Source organism: Mobula hypostoma, chromosome 2 (assembly GCF_963921235.1).
Source record: "Mobula hypostoma chromosome 2, sMobHyp1.1, whole genome shotgun sequence".
In the NCBI taxonomy this organism is placed as follows: Eukaryota; Metazoa; Chordata; class Chondrichthyes; order Myliobatiformes; family Myliobatidae; genus Mobula; species Mobula hypostoma.
In genome coordinates, this window is record NC_086098.1 from 88,428,521 (window position 1) to 88,455,153 (window position 26,633).

The window sequence follows — 26,633 nt, forward strand, 5'->3', positions numbered from 1 at the left end:
GGTTTTTGGATTTATTTTTAGATGGTTCCCTTATGTCTTTTGAACAATTATCTAATAAATATAACTTATCAAGAATACATTTTTTTAGATATCTACAAGTTAGAAATTTCCTAAGTACTATACTTTCTTCCTTTCCAATGCTTCCTCCTACATACATTTTAGATACTATAATCAACCTTAATCCATGTCAGAAAGGTGCATCGGCTATGATTTATAATATTATTATGAAACTTAGGAAAGCTCCATTTGATTAGATTAGGGCAGATTGGGAACAGGAATTGGGGTTTACCATTTCCGTGGATGACTGGGGGCAGATTTTACAATTAGTCAATACTTCCTCTATCTGTGCTAAACATTCCCTAATTCAATTTAAAGTTGTTCATAGAGCACATATGTCCAAAGATAAGTTAGCGCGCTTTTATTCTCATATTAATCCTTTTTGTGATAGATGTCCGGGGCAGATAGCCTCTTTAACTCATATGTTTTGGTCTTGCCCTACTTTGGAAACTTGTTGGAGAGACATTTTTAATATTATCTCTAAGGTATTGAATATAGATATCTCTCCTCACCCTATTACTGCTATCTTTGGACTACCTAAAATTTCCAGTAATCTCTCCCCTTCAGCCCGTAGAATGATTGCATTTAACAGGAATTCTGCAGATGCTGGAAATTCAAGCAACACACATCAAAGTTGCTGGTGAACGCAGCAGGCCAGGCAGCATCAATAGGAAGAGGCGCAGTCGACGTTTCAGGCTGAGACCCTTCGTCAGGACTAACTGAAGGAAGAGTGAGTAAGGGATTTGAAAGCTGGAGGGGGAGGGGGAGATGCAAAATGATAGGAGAAGACAGGAGGGGGAGGGATAGAGCCGAGAGCTGGACAGGTGATAGGCAAAAGGGGATACGAGAGGATCATGGGACAGGAGGTCCGGGAAGAAAGACGGGGGGGGGTGCGGGGTGACCCAGAGGATGGGCAAGAGGTATATTCAGAGGGACAGAGGGAGAAAAAGGAGAGTGAGAGAAAGAATGTGTGCATAAAAATGAGTAACAGCTGGGGTACGAGGGGGAGGTGGGGCCTAGCGGAAGTTAGAGAAGTCAATGTTCATGCCATCAGGTTGGAGGCTACCCAGACGGAATATAAGGTGTTGTTCCTCCAACCTGAGTGTGGCTTCATCTTTACAGTAGAGGAGGCCGTGGATAGACATGTCAGAATGGGAATGGGATGTGGAATTAAAATGTGTGGGCACTGGGAGATCCTGCTTTCTCTGGCGGACAGAGCGTAGATGTTCAGTAAAGCGGTCTCCCAGTCTGCGTCGGGTCTCACCAATATATAAAAGGCCACATCGGGAGCACCGGACGCAGTATATCACCCCAGTCGACTCACAGGTGAAGTGATGCCTCACCTGGAAGGACTGTTTGGGGCCCTGAATGGTGGTAAGGGAGGAAGTGTAAGGGCATGTGTAGCACTTGTTCCGCTTACACGGATAAGTGCCAGGAGGGAGATCAGTGGGGAGGGATGGGGGGGACGAATGGACAAGGGAGTTGTGTAGGGAGCGATCCCTGCGGAATGCAGAGAGAGGGGGGGAGGGAAAGATGTGCTTAGTGGTGGGATTCCGTTGGAGGTGGCGGAAGTTACGGAGAATAATATGTTGGACCCGGAGGCTGGTGGGGTGGTAGGTGAAGACCAGGGGAACCCTATTCCTAGTGGGGTGGTGGGAGGATGGAGTGAGAGCAGATGTACGTGAAATGGGGGAGATGCGTTTAAGAGCAGAGTTGATAGTGGAGGAAGGGAAGCCCCTTTCTTTAAAAAATGAAGACATCTCCCTCGTCCTAGAATGAAAAGCCTCATCCTGAGAGCAGATGCGGCGGAGACGGAGGAATTGCGAGAAGGGGATGGCATTTTTGCAAGAGACAGGATGAGAAGAGGAATAGTCCAGATAGCTGTGAGAGTCAGTAGGCTTATAGTAGACATCAGTGGATAAGCTGTCTCCAGAGACAGAGACAGAAAGATCTAGAAAGGGGAGGGAGGTGTCGGAAATGGACCAGGTAAACTTGAGGGCAGGGTGAAAGTTGGAGGCAAAGTTAATAAAGTCAACGAGTTCTGCATGCGTGCAGGAAGCAGCGCCAATGCAGTCGTCGATGTAGCGAAGGAAAAGTGGGGGACAGATACCAGAATAGGCACGGAACATAGATTGTTCCACAAACCCAACAAAAAGGCAGGCATAGCTAGGACCCATACGGGTGCCCATAGCTACACCTTTAGTTTGGAGGAAATGGGAGGAGCAAAAGGAGAAATTATTAAGAGTAAGGACTAATTCCGCTAGACGGAGCGGAGTGGTGGTAGAGGGGAACTGATTAGGTCTGGAATCCGTGTAAGCGGAACAAGTGCTACACATGCCCTTACACTTCCTCCCTTACCACCATTCAGGGCCCCAAACAGTCCTTCCAGGTGAGGCATCACTTCACCTGTGAGTTGATTGGGGTGATATACTGCGTCCGGTGCTCCCGATGTGGCCTTTTATATATTGGTGAGACCCGACGCAGACTGGGAGACCGCTTTGCTGAACATCTACGCTCTGTCCGCCAGAGAAAGCAGGATCTCCCAGTGGCCACACATTTTAATTCCACATCCCATTCCCATTCTGACATGTCTATCCACGGCCTCCTCTACTGTAAAGATGAAGCCACACTCAGGTTGGAGGAACAACACCTTATATTCCGTCTGGGTAGCCTCCAACCTGATGGCATGAACATTGACTTCTCTAACTTCCGCTAGGCCCCACCTCCCCCTCGTACCCCAGCTGTTACTCATTCTTATGCACACATTCTTTCTCTCACTCTCCTTTTTCTCCCTCTGTCCCTCTGAATATACCTCTTGCCCATCCTCTGGGTCACCCCGCACCCCCCCCGTCTTTCTTCCCGGACCTCCTGTCCCATGATCCTCTCGTATCCCCTTTTGCCTATCACCTGTCCAGCTCTCGGCTCTATCCCTCCCCCTCCTGTCTTCTCCTATCATTTTGCATCTCCCCCTCCCCCTCCAGCTTTCAAATCCCTTACTCACTCTTCCTTCAGTTAGTCCTGACGAAGGGTCTCGGCCTGAAACGTCGACTGCGCCTCTTCCTATAGATGCTGCCTGGCCTGCTGCGTTCACCAGCAACTTTAATGATTGCATTTCTTACTTTAATGGCGAAAAGATGTATCTTACAACATTGGAAAGAGCTTAATGCTCCAACTACCTTTTTTTGGTTTTCTCAGACGATATTATGCTTGAATCTGGAGAAAATTAGAAGCAATCTTTATGACTCCTCATTTAAATTTGAACAGACTTGGAGATCTTTTATTCAATATTTTCATTTAATGTAATATATACCCTTCTTGTTTTTTTTTACTGTTTTTAATGGAGGTCGGGATTGAGGACGTGATTTTAAGTTTAACTCTGTTTGGTTTCAAGTTAGCCCATTGCTTTGCTTTGCTTTTAGTTAGTTGCACGGTGGGTTTTTTTTTGGAGGTTTTTTTTTCCTTTTCTCTATTGATATATATATATAAAATTAGTACACTATTATGTTACCTTGGTATGTTATGTTTAAATTACATTGTTTGTAGTATTTTTTTGTATTAATATCTTCTGTAATTTTATTATATTCTAACAGTATATTAGTGTCTATATGGCTTACCTTTTTGTATACTTATTTAATAAAAAGATTTAAAAAGAAAGAAAAAAGGAAATTCTGCTTCAGCCAGAGAGTGATATTGGTGATTACAAAACAACATTTTGTAATTGGATTAATCACAATGACATTGGATTTCTTAATAAAAACAGAGGAAATTTGATCCTGTCCAGTACTAGATTTCAATCTGATGCTTTAGATCGAAGGAAGGGATTCAAGTGAGGAAAGGGAGAGCTGAATGTTGTCAATGTGGAAACAAACAGAATATTCTCAGACAATACAATGTGGCAGCATGTTGGAAGGGGAAGTGGACGTAGGGTGGCAATGATAGTTCATTGAGATCAACCACAGGTAAAGCAACAACTATAGAAAAGCTACTGATAGATTAAAAAGAGTGGAATCAGTGCTGTCCCACACAGCTGGACAAAAGTGGAACAACATAGAAGAGGCAAAATAATTATTTGGAAAATACAAGGGTTAGCCTTCCTGCTAGCACTTAGGTTGACATGTGTGACTTCTGCATCACAACTGGACAACAATCCAATTGAAGAAATTTAAACAAATTCTGCAAAATGTGGCCACAAGTTTGGAAGAATGTAGTCCTGGGGCAGAAATGAGAGGCAGGACGGTTTGCAGTCATGAATTGTTTAGAGGGACTGATTATGACAGTAAAATTGGAAGAATGTTGCACTTTCTGAAGAAATGGAACTATTAATGTAATAACTAATGTTGTAACAATGCAGAGGAGCTGGGTGGTGAACTAGTGTTGAGGGAGCAGGAGGGTGTTCACTTTGACAAGCTAAGCTGATAAGCATAAAAGTTAATGGATTCAAGATCATTTAATGTTCAAGATATTAATGTTATTTCTAGTACAAAAGTGTAAAGAAGAATGAAATAAATTTTACTCCAGATTAATAAAATTAAAATTAAGGAAAAATAGGGAAATGGTGCCAGGGATGGGTGGAACTTCTGTACTTTGGTTTGATGCATTGCTGGAAGGAAGGGAAGATGCAAGTAGAGCCAAACAGCTGGTCTCAATTTTTGAGATGAAGAAATCCAAGAATTCCTGCACTTGTTGGGAGGGAGTAATAACAATGATAGAAGAGAGAGGGGAGGAGGACTTAAGATAATGATTCGCAGCAGAGGAAATAAGTTGTGGGTTATCTTTGTATTCCATTATAATCTTTGAACAGGGCTGGATTGCACTTTAAGTGATCCAGTCACATCTGACAGTAAATAGCTAAAACAGCTGTCTAGCATATCTGCTCAAGTCTGTGTCTCTTGGACTTAAGATGAGTGTAGATTAAAACACCATCAAGGAAGATGTGTGAGAGAGAAAATACTTGATTTAATAGTGACTAAATCAAAGATGGAAATGAAGGGTATGTAACTCATTACTATAGGGGATTTTTACTGCACTAATGACAGAAACACCAATAGGTTTTTTTTAAAAACAGGTCTTACTCTTCCACAATTTTCGAGCATCACAGTATTCTGGTGCACAATTTACAACCTCATCTTAATGATGACGTTGGACAGCACTTAATAAGGATCAGGAAAAATATCTCATTCTACTGATACATGAATTCAAGAGTGGGGGCGAGTGGGGGAGTGGTGGGGGGGAGTTAGCAGAAGGAATGAGAGAGAAAAAGAGAATTTAAGCACAACTTAGTTGAAATACTGAAAGTTGTAGTCTTTAGAGGTCGATGTTAAAACTTTAAACAGCTATTTTTTTCTTAAAAACTGCTTTGGCTCACACTATTGAACTTAAGTAGCTTGTCATGCAGATGGATCAGCCCTCAAGCTCATCGAAACAGAAGAGATTCTGCGGATGCTGGAAATCCAGTACAACACACACAACGTTGGAGGAACTCGGCAGGTCAGGCAGCAGCTATAGAAATGTATAAACATTCAACTTTTTGAACTGAGAACCTTCATCAGGACAGCTCCTTTATTTCCAATATATACTGCCTTACCTACTGAGTTTCTCAAGCATTTGTGTGTATTGTGGTCAAGCCCATATGCTGTATTGATCGGATATATTGTTGCCAGCTATGACAATATTCTCTGGTCATCTTTAACTAGGTATTAAAAAAAAGTCCTCATAGAAAGTTTAGATGCAGTCAAGAATTTTCACAAAATATTCATGATTACACTGGATTCTGTAAACAGGGTTGAATATAATTTAAATATACCAATCAAGAACTGTAATTGATATTGGTTTACAATTCCAATTAAGAGTGACTAAACTCACCTCTATAGTAAGCTTTTGTGATGGCATCAAATTCCTCTTGGCCTGCTGTATCCCACAACATTAATCTGACATCCTCATCATTAACTCTGAAAGAGAAATGCACAACTTCAGATCTAACCATGCCTTCAGAACCTGAAATAAGATGCTAACTGTAGACCATGTGAACACTTAGCATTTAATGGAGTCTTTATTTTACTTAACCATGCTTATTTACACATAGTGCTGCAAGATCTCAAGAACAGCTGTTTGGCACCAATAAGATCATAAACTATTTTGTGGCTGTCTTTGGCTTGCTTCTGTTTGTTGGCCCTATCCATTTTACTTGTGTTACTTTCCTATAAGAAGCAGTGCAACAGGTAGACAAGGTAGTGAAATAGGTATTTAGCATGCTGGCACAAGGTGAAATAGGCATTTGACATGCTGGCTTTCATCAGTCAAGACATGGACTAAAGGACCTGAGACATGTTGCACAAGTCATTGGTGAAGCTGTTTTGTATAGCTGTGGTTATCCCGTAATAGGAAAGATGTGGTTAAACTGGAAAGAATGCAGAAAAGATTTGAGGTTGTTGCTAAGACTAGGAGGCTTGAATTCTTGGGAGGGGTTGGCCAGGCTCAGTTTTTATTTCTTGGAGGGGGGAGGGGGAGGGAACGTCGACTCAGACCATGAGAGGCCTGCGTTGGGCATTTTCATGCCTTACAAGGTGCAAGTTGGAACATAGGGTGATCAACTAGAAATGTTTAAAATTATGAGAGGCATAAGGTGGATGGTAACAGTATTTTCCACAGGGCTGGGGAATCCAAAACTTGGAAGGAAATAGATTTATGGTAAGTGGGGAAAGATTTAAAAGGGACAACACAGAGGGTGGTGAATACATGGAATGAACTGCCAGAGGAAGTGGTTGAGGCAGGTACAATTGTATCATTTAAGAAGCACTTGGATAGGTACATAGAGGGGTAGGATTTTGAGAGATATGGCCCAAACACAGGACATTCAGACTAGTTTTGGTGTGGCCCAGAGTCATTAAACATTCCTTATACATTAACCCTTTCATTCTGGGATCATTCTCATGAATCTCCTTAGGACACTCTCCTAATCTTGCACATCCTTTCTTAGAGAAGGGTGGGTTCCAATATTGCTCACAATACTCCAAGTGTGGACTGACCAATGCCTTATAAATCCTTCCACTGTCACAACTGCAGTCCATCGAGAAAGATCCTCCATCCCACACTGACTTGCTGAAGCAGAAGTTGCACCAATACCATTACATCAACATTTTACTACTGGTCTGTCTGGTTGGGTTAGAGCCATCAGTCTGATGACTGTTTGTATGAGCATCTGATCTATGTAGAAATGGTTCTAAAGCAACAGTAGAATTTTTCTTGAAGAGACAAAGACATTGCACAAAAGAGATGCCCAAGGCAGCAATGTTCCAAAGGACAAACCTAAAAAATCAATTATTTGAGGTATGATCTTGCAGTTCATGAATTGTTAAGTTTTTTATGAGTAGCAACTTAAAACTCATTTTGATTCATAGCCATTGGCACCTGTAATTGTTTTATTTTGGCTCTGTGTAAACTTGGATGGAATTAGTGTCTTTGTGAAATGGATAGGTTAAGAGCTAAAGCAATTAAAAGGGCACAAAATGGGCACGTGGTTCAAGTAAGGAAAAGGCTATAAAATTAAAAAAGGAGAAAAGCTACAATACAGATTAATAGTTATAGTGATTATAAACAAAGTGTCAGTCAAAGACATCAGTTAACAAAGTCAATTCAAGGAAAAATAGCAAAATTAAAGGTGATGTATCTCAAATGTACATAATATGTAAAAAGGCATAAGACAAATGTATCACACGAGCTCCACACTGAAGATTCATTAGACTGACTTCTCGGATGAGTGGATTGTTTCTGACAAGACGGTAATTTGTAATGATTCAGCAGAATTCAGGAAAATGTGGGACAATATCACAGAGAGGCTGGCAAGGTAGTTTGTTTCTCAGCAGCAATGGAGTGGGGTCTTGGGATATGGCATTTATTATTTAGGAGTGAGATAAGAATTTCCTCTGCAAAGTTTGCTATAATTTTATTGTAATTCTTCATGACAGAGGACTGTGGGTAGTAGGACATTGGGTTTATTCAACTCTTTACTTTAAAGGAATAAAGGATATAGGGAAAATCAAAGTAAAGTTAGGACAATAAAAGTGAAGTTAGGACAAGATCAATCATGATCAATGAATGGTGAAACTGATTCTAATTCTGAAGTTTCTGTAAGTGCTAACAGATAGATACTGTTTCAGTTTTACTCTTTAATTCCAAGGTATCTCAGTCAGTTGTATCACAGGCAAGTAGCAGAGCTGCCCAGAGACGTGTCCTGGCTCTCTTCCCCTTCTCTACTTTAAAGTCGTCAGGGCCAGCTAATTTGGGAAAGACCATGAACCAAGCAGGGACTTAACAATATTACATGGCCTAGCTAGTTATTGCCAATTCCTTGTGAGAAATTTTAAGATAGCTGGCAAAGAAGATGAAGACTAGCTTTATTTGTCACATGTACATTAAAATCAGTGATGATTGTGCTGAGCAGCCCCCAAGTGTCACCACCTTTCTGGCATCAATGTAGTATGCCCACAACTCACTAACCCTAATTGTACACCTTTGGAATGTGGGAGGAAACAGGGCACCTAGACGAAATCCAAGCAGTCAACCCTAACCCTAACCCTAACCCTAACATACAAACTACTTAAAGACCACAGCAGGAATTGAAACCAGTCTTACAGCTCGTGCTGTAATAGTGTTTTGCTAACTGCTACACTACCATGCTGCCATTTTTGAGAAACAGCCAGTGCCAGAGAAGATATGGTCAACTGCCTTTGAACTCTGTGACTTATTCTGTCAGGAATGCAGAGCATGGAAAAATGCATGATGAATTTTAAAAATGATTGGAAGGGGAAATGTAGAACCTTTGTTGGGGGCAGAGGGTGGAATAAAAATAAGTGGCAAGACAGAAAAGGCACCTTGAGGTGAAGACTCCTCTTGAACTTCATAATGCTATTGTTTCTGGTGCTCCTGCCAATTCTACTGCTGCACAAGGCTCACGTGTTTGAGGTTTGGAATAATTGGTTATTATGAGAGAATATAGCTGAATCATTGGGGATGAATATGATCTAACACTTAAAGATATGCTCTACATTAAACTGGGTGTGCCAAAAGGAATTTTAGAAAGGAGATGATGAAATCATGGTGCAAAATACTCATGATACAAACAAAAGCTTGCAGGATTGATGTATTTTGATTCAATCGTTAAAAATGAAGAGAAAATACAAACGATGGCAGTTTACAGAGGTAAACTCCATTGGGTCAGACCAGCCACCATGACTGGAGCAAAATAGGAATCGGCACAAGACCAGGTTGAAGAGTTGAAGGGAATGCAAAAGGTTGAAGAGATAGAAATGAGACCATGAATTAAATTGAAGTTGAGCACAGCAACAGAGTCTTGTCATCTTCAGAAGTTTTCTGATGACTCTGCCATAGTTGGATGCATCAACAAGGGAGGTGAGGCTCAGTACAGGGCTACGGTGGGAAACTTTGTCACATGGTGTGAGCAGAATTATCTGCAGCTTAATGTGAAAAAGACTAAGGAGCTGGTGGTAGACCTGAGGAGAGCTAAGGTACCGGTGACCCCTGTTTCCATCCAGGGGGTCAGTGTGGACATGGCGGAGGATTATAAATACCTGGGGATATGAATTGACAATAAACTGGACCGGTCAAAGAACACTGAGGCTGTCTACAAGAAGGGTCAGAGCCATCTCTATTTCCTGAGGAGACTGAGGTCCTTTAACATCTGCCAGACAATGCTGAGGATGTTCTACGAGTCTGTGGTGGCCAGTGCTATCATGTTTGCTCTCGTGTGCTGGGGCAGCAGGCTGAGGGTAGCAGACACCAACAGAATCAACAAACTCATTCGTAAGGCCAGTGATGTTGTGGGGATGGAACTGGACTCTCTGACGGTGGTGTCTGAAAAGAGGATGCTGTCCAAGTTGCATGCCATCTTGGACAATGTCTGCCATCCACTACATAATGTACTGGTTGGGCACAAGAGTACATTCAGCCAGAGACTCATTCCACCGAGATGCAACACTGAGCGTCACAGGAAGTCATTCCTGCCTGTGGCCATCAAACTTTAGAACACCTCCCTTGGAGGGTCAGACACCCTGAGCCAATAGACTGGTCCTGGACTTATTTCCTGGCATAATTTACATATTATTATTTAATTATTTATAGTTTTATTACTATTTAATTATTTATGGTGCAACTGTAATGAAAACCAATTTCCCTTGGGATCAATAAAGTATGACTATGACTATGAGCAATGCAATGGATCAAAAGGAATTCAATACAGGTCACTGAGAATGGATGTATTACACACATGCAAGGAGGAATCCACAAGGTTTTGATCTGAATAAGTCAGAGTTGATAGTGGACAAAAAAAAACAAGATAGAATTGGGTGAAACCAAGTCTACAGATGTAAATAAACATGGACAAGGTTTCTACTGGGGATTACAGAAGTGCAATAGAATTTAGCACTGGGATGGAGGAGCTGAGGGGTAGCCCCCAAGTCAAATGGGTCATTAAAAGTTTGAATTTTCTTTAGTTACAAGTGGGGATGAGAGGTTAGATTAAATAATGGCACAACAAAAGCCGGGGGGGAAGTTAATAACAATATCTGATTTCCTGTGTCTTCACTCAGAAGATGTGTTTGACTTAACTAGTTGAATTCAGACCGCTCTGTGGGACAGTGCAGGCTATGGGACTGAAGGAAAGCTTAGGATGTAGATGTAGCTGGAATCTATACTTTGCCTGTGATGTAACTGCCCTCCAAGTTCTTGAAACAAAGGAATGTATGCTGAGCTATAAAGATAAGAGTACATACATCAAGTCAAATTGAACCAAATTAAAAGAGATTTGATAAAGGTTAAAAGTAATTTGGAAGCATAGCAGTGTGTTGTGAAGTGGAGGATGGACGTATTAAATTCTCTATTTACTCATGCAATACTGAAAAACCAATAGTATAATTTGTTCAACTAACACACATCAAAGTTGCTGGTGAACGCAGCAGGCCAGGCAGCATCTCTAGGAAGAGGTACAGTCGACGTTTCGGGCCGAGACCCTTCGTCAGGACTGGCAAAGGGTCTCGGCCTGAAAAGTCGACTGTACCTCTTCCAACAGATGCTGCCTGGCCTGCTGAGTTCACCAGCAAATTTGATGTGTGTTGCTTGAATTTCCAGCATCTGCAGAATTCCTCATTTGCGTAGTATAATTTGTTAATGCTATTGTAGTGTCAGCCTTGAGTGACTTATACAGTAATTTGTTGTGATCTTTGTACTATGAAAGGTAACTATTATCACTCTCAACGACCAAGGAAGTCAGTAGAGTGGCAGAGTTTGTTGAAGTAACATCACTCAGATCAGTTGGAATTTGGGCCACAGAGGGTGCTGCTCAGGAGAGTGACAGAATGGAAGAAGGAAGCCCCAAATCAGTCAAACATTCAATTGTTCAGCATGATTTGGCACTATTTTTATCAAGCGAATACAGCAAAAACAAAAAATGCCTAGGCCTAAATTATCAAGGGCATGGTCTGCTCAAATACATGCAAGATTGCCTGTGTTACAAAACACTGGATGCTTTAGATTTGACAAAGGGGCCATCCTTAATTTAAAAAAAAACAAAATACTGTAAATACTCCACAAGGTCCAGAAGTATTTGCAGAGAAATATAGGTAAGGACTTTTCATTAGTTTATGAACATGAATTCTCTCAGTAGATGCTCTATGACCTTATGAGTATTTCCATGATTTTATCTCAAATTCCTGAAATCTGTAATATTTCACTTTTGGGAAGAGACAATTAAATGTTACAACTATTTACTCACTGAATCTGTCTTTCCAGAAAGTCCACCCCAATGGTTTTCTTGTAATCCTTGGTGAAAATACCTTTGCAGTATCGCTGTATCATGCTCGATTTACCCACGGCCCCATTGCCAACAACCACCACTTTGATGGCCACTTCAATATCCTCTTCCATCATGGTTGGACTGCGCATGTGGACCTGCTCTCATAAGCAGGTTGAGGAATACTACTGCACTCTCTGCAGTTAAAAACAAGGAAGTCCGGTTCTACTTCATTGACCTGAAAGACAAGAGAATTACTTGGCTTCTGTATTTTACAATCAATAGCTCCTTGCTATGCTGTGCACTTGAAATGAAACCAAACTAATGACTCTACGTTTCACACATAATGAAAAATTCAAGAGGTGCCTTCATAAAAAGACATCCATCATTACCTGGCTGTCAAGAGAGTATTCAAGCACAAGGTTCTCTTGCTTTACAGTCATTTGGTAGGAATTGCACAGGAATTGTCAGACCGCTTCTGACCTCCTTTTCTTTGCCTTCTGAATCAGATAATTAAGTACCCATAATCATCACCTCCTATTACACAACCAATATTCAGAACACCCAACTTACCAGTGCCACAATTTATTGATCCTTTTCTCAGTAAGCCAAGAAAAATGCCATGGTATTATAGTCTTCAAATAAAGTGATACTAACTAACCTTCTTCTTTCATAAGGGAGAAAGAAATGAAAAGATATGTTGATTGGGCAAAATGAAGAGGTTCATGTGGATACAGTAGCAAAGCTAAGAGGCCTTTCATGTGCTGAAAATTCCATGTAATCTTTGACTAAAGTCACATGCTGTAGATGTTGATCTTTATACTAAATTATAGTAAAACTAAATTTATGGACAGCACATTACTGTTATTCAAATACCTTAGCAATTTTAAACAAAAATAACAAGGCCCACGATATATCCTAACAACATTTGCATCCTTCAGTTCCTAATTGATAATATTAAATTTAAGACTCCGTTGTTGACATCTGTAGTCATCAAAATCAGGGCAGGCAGTACATTATCTCCTTCTGTTTAAATCTTGCTGGTGCTTCCAGATACAGTTTAAAGGACACCTTGAGGAAACAACAACTAGATGTCAGAAGCAGATTGTTCATTCTTGATGTATTGTGATTTGGATGAGGGACACTGGGGAAATAAAAATGTCTGCAGCATTTGCTCTCTTATGTTGAGGCACATCCACTGTTGAGGTGATGATTGGGTGCCGGAGGACTGACTTCATGTTTCACATGTAGAGATAGAATCAAACAATGAGACTGCATGGAAGAGTGTCCTTTGGCTATCCTGCAAATATCCAGCCAGGCTACTTTCCTTGTACACTCATTTATTTTTATATATTTAGAGATACAGCAACTTCCCAGCCCAAAGAGTCACACTGCACAGTAACTCACCTATTTAACCCTAGCCTGAACACAGGACAATTTACAATGACCAATTAACCAGTATATCTTTGGAATGTGTGAGGAAACTGGAGCACCTGGAAGAAACCCAAGTGTTCTGAGGAGGATGAACGAATTCTTGACAGAAGGCATCAGAAATAAACTCCGAACTCTGATAACCTGAGCTGCAATAGCATAGTGCTTATCACTTTGCTAGTGGGGCACACAGACTACTGGCTCAGCTGTATGGGTGGGTCATGGCAGCACTTAGAGTCATAGAACACTACAGCACAGTAACACGCCCCTTGGTCCATCTAATCCATGCTGAACTATTATTCTGCCTAGTCCGATCAATCTGCAAATATCAATTTGGCAAAATAAAACTGCAAGACTCTAAACACAAGAAGCCTTTAAATGAGGGCTTGAGTATTTGTCAATTTGTTAAATTATAGTATTTGCCATTCATCTGACAGCCTTTCATTTTGGTAAGCTCTTGCCAAAATGCCACTAGCAACAGGTCTTTTTAGGCAGCAGCTGCAGCAAAGGGACAATATTGAACAAAAAGGACACTTCTTTTCATCTGTTACAAGGTCTCTCCAAATAATTTGAACTCTTTGATGAGAGTACAAATAATTTTACAAATCATTGTTTTAAAAAACTCTGCATAGGAAGCAAATAAATAGAAGTTATGTATCAAATTAAAATTAAAACTATTCATTCCTTACTGAAGAGGGCAGAATTAGTAGAAACTGCCAAATATGAGGTTATTGGACTGGATTTTCACGCAAGCACGATGATACAGGAGCTGCAATGGATCCTCTACAGATTTGAGTTCATCTGATCTTCTTGGCCTTTGGTAAATGAGATCGGAAGTGTGTGAAGACGGAACCAACTCCAGCACAATCCTTCAGTCAACCAGTCAGGCTATAGAAATATGACTGAGACATACAAAATCAAAGACAAAACATCAGCTAGATTTCAATCACATGCAGCGAGTTAACTAAAGGTCAGGAAAGACAGATGGACAACAACCTGACACACAACTCCATGCCCAGGGTATCAGGGTCAGGTCAATTGCTTGGCATTCATTTTGAGTTCATCATTTCTGAAATCAACTTCAAATGTTATCTTCGGTACCTGAAGTTCCTATCGTTCCTGGTCCAGAATATGTTCTCCACTAAGTTAAAGTGTATCATGCAGCCAAACAAAAAGACAACTGTTAAATTTCTGTAATTCTGCAACTACAAACACTTGCTTTTACTATTCCGTTATAACATTGAGCTCCGATTGTTCCACGGTTGAAATCAAGTTTATAGCACAACGTAAAGTGAAAGTGCTGTAACGCCCACACTAAGCTGTAATTGGCATAATTTAATTGACATTCATGTGGATTCTTATACAGGAGATTTTTAAAATTCCATTTTCACTACTGGCAAGTGCCCATCTCTCACTGCCCTTAATGTGAACTGACTTTTTTGAACCCCTGTAGTCTTTCCAGTATAGATAATTGCATAATAGTCTTGGGTAATTTAAACCCAGTGGCAATAAAGGAATGGTGATTCATTGAGAAGTCAGCATAGTGTGATTATTTTCTCATGTGGCAGTTGCCATTATTCTTGTGGGTTTGGGTCATGTTGGGATAGCTGATTTTACGGATTGGAACATAATAAAAGCCATTCAACCCCTTGTGCCAGCCCTGTCATTCAAAAAGACCATTGCTGAATTTTAACTGTTTGCCATTTGTCTACAACAACCTAAAATTTCCCCAATAATTTCAAATGTATTGATATGTTCAGAATATTGTCTGAGCCTCCTGAGCCCTCAGAGAGCGAATTCCAATGGTTCAGCATCCATTAGGTGAGAAATTTCATCTAATTTCTGTTCTGATTATCCAATCCCTTACTTTGAGACAATGGGAGCCCTGGTTTTAAACACTCTACCATCAACTCTTCATCTGCCCTGTCAAGCTCCTTAAGAATTATGTACAGTTCAATCGTATCACCTTTCATTGTTCTAACCTCTAGGTATAATCCTAGTCCTCACATGACAAAACTGTCATCCCAGCACCTCCCTTTACTCCAAGTTTATCCTTCCTTATGCAGGAAGACCAGACTTGTGTAGTATTCCATACTGATCTTGCCAACAGTCCAGATGGTGGAAAATTCTTTGGGGATAGACAAAATCTAACACTCACCCAAAAAAATCCAACCCTATCCTTCTCCCAAAGCCACATTTATGTTGCTGGTCCTACTGAATTTCTGGCCAATAAAACAACTTAGAACATAGAGCAGGCTATTAAGCTTATTCTAGCATAATATGGCAATGTATAGGCCAGTATGAATTATTGTTTGATACCACTGAATTCCCTTGTGATGCTTTCCTACATTAACAGCATTAGAGAAATAGATGTTTTTCTCTGAATAGTTAGAATTAAAAGACTTAGAGCTAGACATCCAAATTCCCCAGAGTTAAAGTCAACCTTTGCATTCCAGACAACCACTCACATTTATATCTTGTCCAAACTTGTGTAAACCATCCAAATGGCTCAAACAAAAAACAAACTTTGACATCAAATGAAAAACACCTTTTGGATCAAAAACTGGCAATTCTAAGTAAGTTTCTTAAGGAAGGAGAGGAACAAAAGCTGTAAAACTTGAAATGGGGAATTCCTGAGTTCAAGGACAGCGTGTTAAGACACAGCTGCTAACATTAAACAGATGCAGTACTGCTTGATATGATGTAACATTCCGTTTTCTACTCTGAATCTAAAACACCCTATAAATCCACAATGGCACTTAACCAGAGACATCCCAAATCACAGAAGTGCTGAGGGGTAGATTCTGGTTTTCACCCGTAACTTGCATTGTCACTGATGCTTGTACTACTTCAAGTATTAGTTGTCCATGAGACTGAAGACCATAAGACATTGGAGCAGAATTAGGCCATTCAGCCCATCAAGTCTATTCTAACATTCCACAGCCTCCATCATTATCCTAAAGCATGCAAGTATAAAATGACTACTCCATCTGTATTTTTAATGACAGCTGCATTCATGACTCCAGTGGGCTGTCACGATTCACTCATTTGAACTGACCTTTAGGCAAACTGCACATTAACATTTTTGAAACAGCATTTTGTTTTAAGCATCTGGAATGTTTTTCAAGCTAACTGTTTCTAACCATAGCGAGACAACACACAAGGTTTATAATTTGATCACGTTGGAATTAAGTGACTGGGTGAAAAGTTTGCAGCAAAAGCTTAAGGTGGAATGGAAGTATACAAGTGAAGTAATTTTTGGACAGAAGTTCATTATGAAAGAGACACAGCTAAGAAATAAACAAGCAGCATTTGGTAAGATCAGAGGAAACAATAAACAGGTCAAGGTGGGAGAAAATAATGAAGTGGATCAATTGAAAAGTAGGATTTTTGAAGTAAATTTAACTGGGAACAAAACTGGCAATAGAATGTAGCAACTGAATGGTTTAGTTTTTCAGAATCAGTGACCTGTCGATTAAAGCTCCCGTCCTGCATTTGATGTGTCACAAACAAGCACCATTACATTGTTGATGATACGACATCCAAAACTGCACTATACCAAGACTCTTTCTATTTATTCTGCTGAGCAAAGATCTCTGTTCAAAATGAAACATTAAATGCCAAACTTGTCCAAATCTGAATAAAATTCCATTCATCCTGCTCCCTTTGTGGGATTTTGATTCAAATGGAACAGCTCACTTCAACCCTTCAAGGGGGCATAAGTTTAAGGTGATTGGAGGAACACAAGGAAGAATATCAGAGACAATTTTTAAAAAACACAGAGTGGTGAGTGCATGGAACTAATACCAGGGGTGGCTAGAGAGGCAGATACATTAGAAACATTTAACAGACTCTTCGATAGGAACATGGATGATAGAAAAATGGACAACCAAAGAGCTGATTGTGGACTTTAGAAACGGTAAGATGAGGGAACACACACCAATCCTCATAGAGGAATCAGAAGTGGAGAGAGTGAGAAAATTCCAAGTTCCTTGGTGTGAATATCTCTGAGGACCTAATCTGGTCCCAACATATCGATGCAGCTAAAAAGAAGGCAAGACAGCAACTATATTCATTAGGAGTTTGACTAGATTTAGAATGTCACATAAAACACTCAAAAATTTCTACCGATGTACCACAGAGATTATTCTAACTGGCTGCATCACAGACTGCTATGGGGGAAGGAGGGGCTACTGCACTGGATTGAAGAAAGCTGCAGAAAGTCAAAAACTTAGTCAACTCTATCATGGGCACTAGCCTCCGTAGTATCCAAGACTTCTTCAAGGAGCAGTGCCTCAAAAAGGTAGCGTCCATCATTAAGGACCCCCACCACCCAGGACATGCCCTCATCAGGGAGGAGGTACAGTAACCTGAAGGCACACACTCAGTGATCAGGAACAGCTTCTTTTACCCAGCCATCTGATTTCTGAATGGATATTGAAACCATGAACACTATCTCACTACTTCTTTTATTTTTGATTTTGCACTAAACTATTTGATATACAGATATGTACTTACTGTAATTTACAGTTTTTTCCCTATATTATCATGTATTGCATTGTACTACTGCCACAAGGTTAATAAATTTCATGGCATATGCCAGTGACATTAAATCCAATTCTGTTTTTGCTAGGCAAGGATGATTTAGATTGAGTTTGAAATAGGTTAAAAGGTTAGCACAACATTGTGAGCTGAAGGACTTGTACTGTGCTATAATGTTCTGTCTTCAAACTAATTCATACACATGTAGCCTTTTAATTCTTCTGAATGTACAGTAAATTGGTACTATATAAATGCAATTTCCTTCTTTACTTTGGCAGCATATGTGCTGTAGAGCTCTGTATAAATTATGCCTCATACAGACTGAAACAAATTATCCTCCCAAGGCAGTGGCTGAGGAGTTGGGTGGGTGCAGGGAAAGAGCCAAAGATAAACAGGGAAATTTCAGGAAGGAGAAAATTGCATTCTTGAAATCAGACCATGCGTAAGGTACAAAATCTCATTAACAATTATGATGCCAAAAGTATTCAGTGCCAGACTCTGCCAGACGTGGAATGACTAGCTCCATTACGGAAAGAAGGGATACAGGATTTGAAGTGAATAGAACGGCAAGATCAGAGAAAACAAATCTAAAACCAGTCAAAACTAAACAGTACAGTTTTCGAAGCAGTATTGTTCCAAGGTTAGCAAAAGCTTGAAACAATAACGCAGCTGGTCTGTGACTAGACAGATTGGAGAATTGGAAGAAATGGCTCAATGCTTTCACAAAACTTTTGGCTTTTCTTGATTTCCTTCCTTGTTACTTCAACTCTTAATATGTCAGTAAATTGCCCCTTCACTAAAAATTTAGAATTTGCAATGCAGGCAGTGATAAAATTACAACATTACTAACTTTAATTCAAAATGGTTTACTTACAAATAGCAATGAGAGGACAGTCAAAGGTAAAACTGCCAGCCTGGCATTAATCTGTCTTTCAGTTAGCTGCTGTAAAATTACATGTTTCAAAACTGGTTCATTTTTTGTCATTTAGGGTGTAATAGCATTTGTATGAGAAGCTTAAAGTAAATTGCAGCAAAACAAAAGTTACTACGTACTGCTGAATGATCCCCTTATACTAGCATTCACCCCCAGCACCAAGGAAGAATGAGGGTAACTACATGAATGAGGAGTTACAAATCAAAATTGGTGCATGTAATGGGTGGGGAGGGGGTGGTCTGGCACAGCAGATCACCAAGGACCCTCACCAGCCACGACATGTCCGTTCTCATTACTACCATCAGGGGAAAGGACACAGGAGCCTCAACATTTAAAAGATACAGCTTTTCCCATCTGCCATCAGATTTCTGCAGTTTATGAACACTACTGGTTATTCCTTTTGTTTGCACTCTTATGTTTTGTAATTTATAGTCATTTTACCATTTTTGTACTGTACTGCTGCAACAAAACTAATTTTATGTCACAAGTCAGATCAATAAACCTAATTCAGATTAATTAAACATTTTGGCACCATTAATTACAACATAATTTAGTGCAAGTTATTAAATAAATGCTAAACCTCGGTCCATAATGCTATGGTCCTGATGGCGTTGTCAGTCCTCAACACCTTTATAACCTGGGACAGTAAACCATATCCTTCTTCCCCAAGGAGCCAACCTTCATTCTCCAATTTACTCAAAGCAATGGTTCCCTATCTGATACCCAAAAATGTCATCCTGGGAATTAACCCAAAAATAGCACAGGCTGAGGGTGTTTCTCAGGAATCATTCCTGGGACTGCTACTTTTCACCTTGTTCGTCAATGATTTAGGTAGTGGAATTGATGGCTTTGTGCAAAGTTTGCTGATGATACAAAGACAGATGGAGGGGTGTCAGGGAGGGGTAGCACCTCTGGTGGGGGAACATGTTGCATCCTTTTCAAGGCAGTTAGTCCACCTTTGGTCCCCACCTGGCACTCAGCTCTCACCTGTGGCTCCCTGTAGCTGTTTGCATGCAACAGTTGCCACACCCTGTGCAACAGCTTCGACAAGCTGGCTAAACCAGGTGAGGGTAGCTGACGGGTCTCAAACCCTCGGTGAGATAGGAAGTTGTCTATCCCAGCATGTGAAGACAGACTCCGGTGGATTGAGCGGACGAGACCAATGGTAGGTCCAATGGTCAAGAATGCGGTCTCTGCAAGTGTTGTGGAACGTGTAGAGCAGGACAAGACACAGAAGACATCCTGGTCATCCACTGTGCCTAGTCCCATCTCCAGCCATCTTGACTCTATCTTGCCACTGGATCCAGATGGGAATTGGGAAGAGAGAGTGAGGCTGATGCTGCACAACTCTCCCTCACTTAAATCCAAATCACACGCTAGTCTCAACACCATCATAATGGTGTTGAGGTCCTCAGCGACGTCGACGATGGACGAACACAAGGTGGAGGGGTAAGTTGTGCTGAGGAAGCAACGCGATTGCAGCAGGAATTTGACATATTAGAAGACTGGGCAAAAGAGTGTCAGATGGAATACTATGTTGGGAAATGTATGATAATGCATTTTGGTAAAAGAAACAATAGTGTAGATTATTATCTAAATGGGGAGAAAATTCAAACATCAATGGTGCAAGGGGGCTTAGGAGTCCTCATGCAAGACTCCCAGAAGGTTAATTCACAGGTTGAGTCTGTGGTAAAGGCGGCAAATGGAATGTTGGCATTTATTTCAAGGGGAACAGAATATAAAAACAAGGAAATTATGCTGAAGTTTTATAAGACACTGGTCAGGCCGCACTTGGGAGTATTGTCAATAGTTTTGGGCTCCGTGTCTCAGAAAGGATGTGTTGTCATTGGAGAGAGTCCAGAGATGGTTCACAAAGATGATTCTGGGAGTGTAGGGGTTAATATGAGGAGCATTTGGCAGCTTGTACTCACTGAATATTGAAAGGACTAGATAAGGTGGATGTGGAGAGGATGTTTCCTCTGGTAGGGTATCAAGAACTAGAGGGCACAGCCTCAGAATTGAGGGGCAACCTTTTCGAAAAGTAAGGGGGATTATTTTTAGCCAAAGAGTGTTGAATCTCTCAAATGCTCTGCTACAGACTGCAGTTGAGGTGAAGTCCATGGACAAATTTAAAGCAGTAGTTGATAGATTCCTGGTTCATCAGGACATCAAGGGATATGGTGAGAGGGCAGGTGTAATAAGCTGAGCAGGCTTGACAGACTGAATGGCCAAATTCTGTTCCTCTGTCTTACGGACACAAGAGCCTGCAGATGCTGGAATTCGCAGCAACAGATAATCTGCTGGAGGAACTACGGGAGGGAAGAAACTGTTGACATTTTGGATCAAAACCTTGAATGGGGAAAGAGTTGAAGATAAGATGGCTACTAAAGACGATTGGTGAGACAGGAGTCAAGGTGATTGGTGGACTGAAGAAGCATGCAAGATGACACGCACTTAGGGCACAGGAGATGGAATTAGTTGTGAATGGTAGATGGGGGCAGACAAAGAGCAAGCCACCTCAGTCGGCTGAAGGTACCCTGGTATCTCTCCAGCTACCTTACCAGTTGACGTGCATGTCCAAAACACCGGCTCGAATATACAGTAATACATCTGCGGTGGGATCAGCACTCAATCGTCCTCTCTGCAGGCAGGACGCATAGCACTCCCTTAACCTCACAGAGAACGCAATATTACTCCCCAGATAGGGAACCCACCATCATACTCTGCAGGCAGGGCGTACAGCCTTCCCTCAACCCCAGAGGGTTCGATCCCACTCTACAAACACCGGACAACCAGCATACTCAGCAGGCAGGGCGTACAACCCTCCCCTAACCTCGCGGAAGACTCAATCCTACTCCCCAGATAGGGGACTTGCCACCATACTCTGTTGCCCCACTTTCTTCCCCAAAACCAGGAGAGGGGAGGCGCAGCCCTCCCCCACCGCAGACAGGGGTGGGCACCCGCTCCTTCAGCCTGCCCTCTCTACCTTCCTCCTACCTTCGGCCGCTCCTCCGCTCCCGTTACACCTCAGTCGGCCGCAGCGCGGGGCATCACTTCGGACCAGCAGCGAAGACAGGACTGGACGGGCGGGACAATCACCGCCCGGTACCCCGGACAACTGGCGGAAGCGGAAACCGAGCTGTGGAGGTGGGGGGGGGCGTAGGGACAATACTGAGCAGGCGTCGCGAGGGCGGGCTGAGACCGTGCGCGCGCGTGTGTTCTTGCTGCACGTGAGCGTCGTTGCCATGGCAGCGGATCAGCACCAGCATCCCGTCCTTGCAGCGGAGTCACGACACCCGCTCCCTGCGGCAGGATCCCTGCGGGCAGTACTTCATTCCATGGAATGCAGATGAGTGAGAGGAGATCTGACAAAATGCGAACGCATGCAGGCACATACTCCACCCCAGGGTGGGTGAAACCAGAACCAGTGGTCACAAGTTTAGTCTGAAAGTGAAATATTTAAAGAGAATCTGAGGAGAAACTACTTCACTAAGAGGGCAGCGAGCAGAAGTGATGCATGTACTGTATTTAGAAGTATTGTCCGCAGCCCACAAAACATCGCCATAGTTCACCAGCACCATCGTGACTTAATTATAACATTTAAGAGAAACTTGGATGGTTAAGAGAGGTGTGGAAGGCAATGGTCTTTTGTTGGTCAATGAAAACAGCAGTGAAAACAGGCAGTAAACAAGGGTGGCGTAGTAAACAAGGTAATGCTTAATGACAAGGAATTCAGAGCCATTACCACACTCCAAGAAAGGACAGATCTACTGGGGGAGGATTTCATGGTTGACCATCTGAAGTTAGGAGCAGAAGTTGGCTGTTTGGCCATTTGGAGGCCTATTCCCACATGATCATGGCTGATCATTAACTTAATTTCTCATTTTATCTTGTATCATGAGACTGTGACCCCACATGTGGACCATTTTAATCTAAATGAAGAATTATTTTATGCTATGTACAACTCACAAAATGCTAGAGGAACTTAGCATCTCTGGAGAGGAATAAACAGTCGACATTTCAGGTCTCTGTCCAAAACACCAATGTTTATTCCCCTTCATAGATGCTGCTTGACCTGCTGCACTCCCTCGGCATCATATGTGTTGGTCAAGCTTTCCAGAGCTGGAGAAGCTCGTGTTTATTATACTACATCTGCTCTTCCATGACAGACCACATAACAAGGTTGTAAGTGTATTGCTTTCTCATTGCATATACAGTGTAGGATTATCAGTCTTCCAGATAGTTCCTCAGTGTATTGCTCTAAAAACCATTGTTTATACATTTCAAGAAGTCCTCTTTCCTTTGCTTTCACTAATCAGGCTGAACCAATGTATGTGTGGACAAAAGTCATGCATGATTACTATTGCAGACTCGACCAGCTCCATCAGGGGCACAAGCCTCCCACCATTGAGAACATCTGTAAAAGGCAGTGCCCCAAGAAGGTTATCAGTATGAGGGAAGAGAAGTGAGAGCAGTTATTATTACAAGAGAGAAGGTGCTGAAAGACCTAAAGATACACAAGTCACCCAGGCAAGATGAACTGCACCCTCAGGTTCTGAAAGAGGTATCGGTAGAGATTGTGGAGGCATTAGTAATGATTTCTCAAAAAAAAATCATTGGACTCTGGCATGGTGCCAGAGGACTGGAAAATTGCAAATGGCACTCCACTCTTTAAGAAAGGAGGAAGGCAGCAGGAAGAAAGTTACAGACCAGTTAGCCTGACCTCAGTGGTTGGGAAGTTGTTGAAGTCAATCGTTAAGGATGAGGTTATGGAGTACTTGGTGACACATGATAAGATAGGACAAAGTCAGCATGGTCTCCTTAAGGGAAAATCTTGCCTAACAAACCTGTTTGAATTCTTTGAGGAGATTACACATATGATAAAGGAGATACAGTAGATGTTGTACATTTGGACTTTCAGAAGGCCTTTGACAAAGTGCCACACACGAGACTGCTTACCAAGTTAGGAGCCCATGGTATCGCAGGAAAGTTACTGGCATGGATAGAGCATTGGCTGATTGGTAGGAGACAGCAAGTAGGAATAAAAGGATCCTTTTCCGGTTGGCTGCCAGTGTGTAGTTGTGTTGGTGTTGGGACTCCTTTTTATGCTGGATATCAATGATTTAGATGGAATAGATGGCTTTGTTGGCAACTGTGCAGATGATACAAAGTTTGGTGGAGGGGCAGGTAGTGTTGAGGAAACAGAAAGACTGCAGAAGGAATTGGACAGATTAGGAGAATGGGCAAGAGGGTGGCAAATGAAATACAATGTTGGAAAATGCATGGTCATTCACTTTAATAGTAGAAATAAATGTGTAGGCTATTTTCCAAACAGAGAGAAAATCCAAAAATCTGAGATGCAAAGGGACTTGGGAATCTTTGTGCAGAACACCCTCAAGGTTAACTTGCAGGTTGAGTCAGTGGTGATGGAGGCGAATGCAATGTCTGCATTCATTTCAAAAGGCCTAGAATACAAGAGTAGAGATAGGATGCTGCGGCTTTATAAGGCACTGGTGAGTATTGTGAACATGGGGCTGAGGGGAAAAAAAAGATCAGCCATGATCAAATGACAGCGTAGACTCAATAGGCCAAATGGCCTAATTCTGCTGATTAATTTTATGGTCATTCTTGGTTAACTTGCAGCATGAAATTCAGTAGCATCTAAATAACTGCTTGAGTCAACTTATACTGTTAAGTCACCTACCTTATTGCAAATACTTCCCACATTAATATTATAATTTTAGTCTTTTATTTGCTCCTCACCCTTATTTTTGCTAACTTCTACTTTCACTTTTTTCTTTTCTCACTTCAGCTGTGTATTCAAGTTCCTATTGGATAAGTCGCCAGGAGATAATTATTCTCATTCTCCACAAATTAATAAACAATTATGTTTTATTGGATAGATCTAATTATCTCCCCCACACCAGGTACTCCCAACCTTGATGTCATGGACCTCTACCATTAAAGAAAGTTGGGAACCCCTGCTCTACACATTCCTCAACTGTATTTCACAGTATACGTTATGTAAATTATATAATCCTCATCTTATATCACAAATGGTAATTCACTTGCATCTCTGAATATTATCACAGCTGACCAAGTAACTTCTTCAGTTTTACCTTCCCTTACACTGAGTGGTGAACCCAACTACACCCAAAACTACAGGAAAAAAATCCAACAAGGCTTTACTGGATTCTTTAACAGACAAGGTACAGGCAGAGGGTCCAAAAACTTCACAGGCAAAATCAAAATAAAAATAATCTACTGTTTCAGAAACTAGAGTTTCCAACAAAGGAAAACAAGACTTCACTAACAAAGGTTATTCCAAAAGAGAGTAAAGAAACCAGAGGCAAGGAACTTACAAACAAGGTAGAAGTGATATGCATGATCCAATAATTAGTGTAATGGGCAGGTGAATAGGCAGGGGCTGGTCTTGTCATCTCTGCCTCCCTCTAGTGCCACTCAAGGTATGTTAAATATGTTGGAAACAAACCAGAGGAGGAATTCTCACAGATTACAGTCATTCCATCTGGGGCACTTCCTGCAGCAGTTTATTGCCATATTTTTGTGGTTTTGATGAATTGCTCATTTAGCTTCCTATTCTTTGGAAATGGTTGTCTATATTAGGACAAGTTAAAATGTACGCTCGTCAGCTATGAACAAGAGAAAATCTGCGGATGCTGGAAATCCAAGCAACACACACAAAATGCTGGAGGAACTCAGCAGGCCAGGCTGCATCCATGGAAAAAGAGTACAGTCAACATTTTGGGCTGAAACCCTTCGGCAGGACTGGAGAAAAAACGCTGAGGAGTTGATTAAAAAGGTGGGGGGAGGGAAGAGGGAACCATTAAGTGATAGGTGAAACCCGGTGGGGGAGGAATGAAATAAAGAGCTGGGAAGTTGATTGGTGAAGTGAAGTAATAGAAAGGAAAGGGGATAGGAAATGGGGGGGGGGGTGTTGGGAGGCATTACCAGAAGTTTGAAAAATTGAGGCTACCCAAACAGAATATAAGGTGTTGTTCCTCCAAGCTAAGTGTGACCTTATCACGACAGTGGAGGAGGCCATGGATGGACATATCAGAATGGAAATGGGAAGTGGAGTTAAAATGGTTGGCCACAGGGAGATCCAGCTTGTTCTGGTGGACGGAACATAGATGCTTGGTGAAGCAGTGTCTGGTCTCACTAACGTACAGGAAGGCAAACTGGAAACACACTGTAGTCGCATAGGGAGTGATCCCTGCAGAAAGTAGAAGTGGGGGGGGGGAAGATGTGCTTGGAGATGGTAGAATTTTCAGAGAATTATGTGCTGGACTCGGAGGCTGGTGGAGTGGTAGGTGAGGACAAGAGGAACCCGATCCCTGGTAGGGTGGTGGGAGGCTATGACTTGTCAGCTATGACTCGTCAGCTATGACTCATTTACAGTTTTCTAATTTTTAAATCAGAAGATTGTGGTTTGAAATCCCACCCCTGAGATTTGCATCTCTCCGTCAGCTCTGGACAGGGAGAGCTCTATGACTGTTTTTAACAAATGCCTTATAAGACCATAAGAGATTGGAGCAGAATTAGGCTATTTGGTCCATCAAGTTTGCTCTGTCATTCTATTATGACTGACTTATTTTCCCTCTCAACTTCATTCTCCTGCTTTCTCTGTAACCTTTGACTCCCATACTAATCAAGAACCTATCAATCACTGCTTTAGATATACTCCATGAATTGGCCTCCAGAGCCATCCGTGGCAATGAATTCCACAGATTCTCGGCCACCTGGCGAAATAAATTCCTCCTTATCTCTGTCCTAAAGGGATGTCCTTCTATTCTGAGGCTGGCCCTGATGGTCCTTGACTTGCCCCACTATTTGAAACATCCT

General features: G+C 41.6%; 1 protein-coding gene across 3 annotated transcripts in view; it reads right to left on the bottom strand.

Annotated features, from left to right (window-relative positions):
* The window catches only part of rab23 (RAB23, member RAS oncogene family), a 52,770-nt gene extending 30,875 nt beyond the window's left edge, over nucleotides 1–21,895 (bottom strand). Inside the window, exons 1-4 of one of the 3 annotated variants that reach the window (XM_063040164.1) lie at nucleotides 21,765–21,891; nucleotides 13,981–14,193; nucleotides 11,843–12,098; nucleotides 5,920–6,005 (exon numbers count right to left, since the gene is read on the bottom strand). In XM_063040164.1, coding sequence (XP_062896234.1) covers nucleotides 5,920–6,005; nucleotides 11,843–12,012 — 256 coding nt within the window. In that variant the 5' untranslated portion in view covers nucleotides 12,013–12,098; nucleotides 13,981–14,193; nucleotides 21,765–21,891. Of the gene's footprint in view, nucleotides 1–5,919; nucleotides 6,006–11,842; nucleotides 12,099–13,980; nucleotides 14,194–21,764 lie in introns of all 3 variants that reach the window. The other 2 variants (XM_063040174.1, XM_063040161.1) reach the window with 2 other exon arrangements.
* Between the last annotated feature and the right edge of the window lie 4,738 nt (nucleotides 21,896–26,633).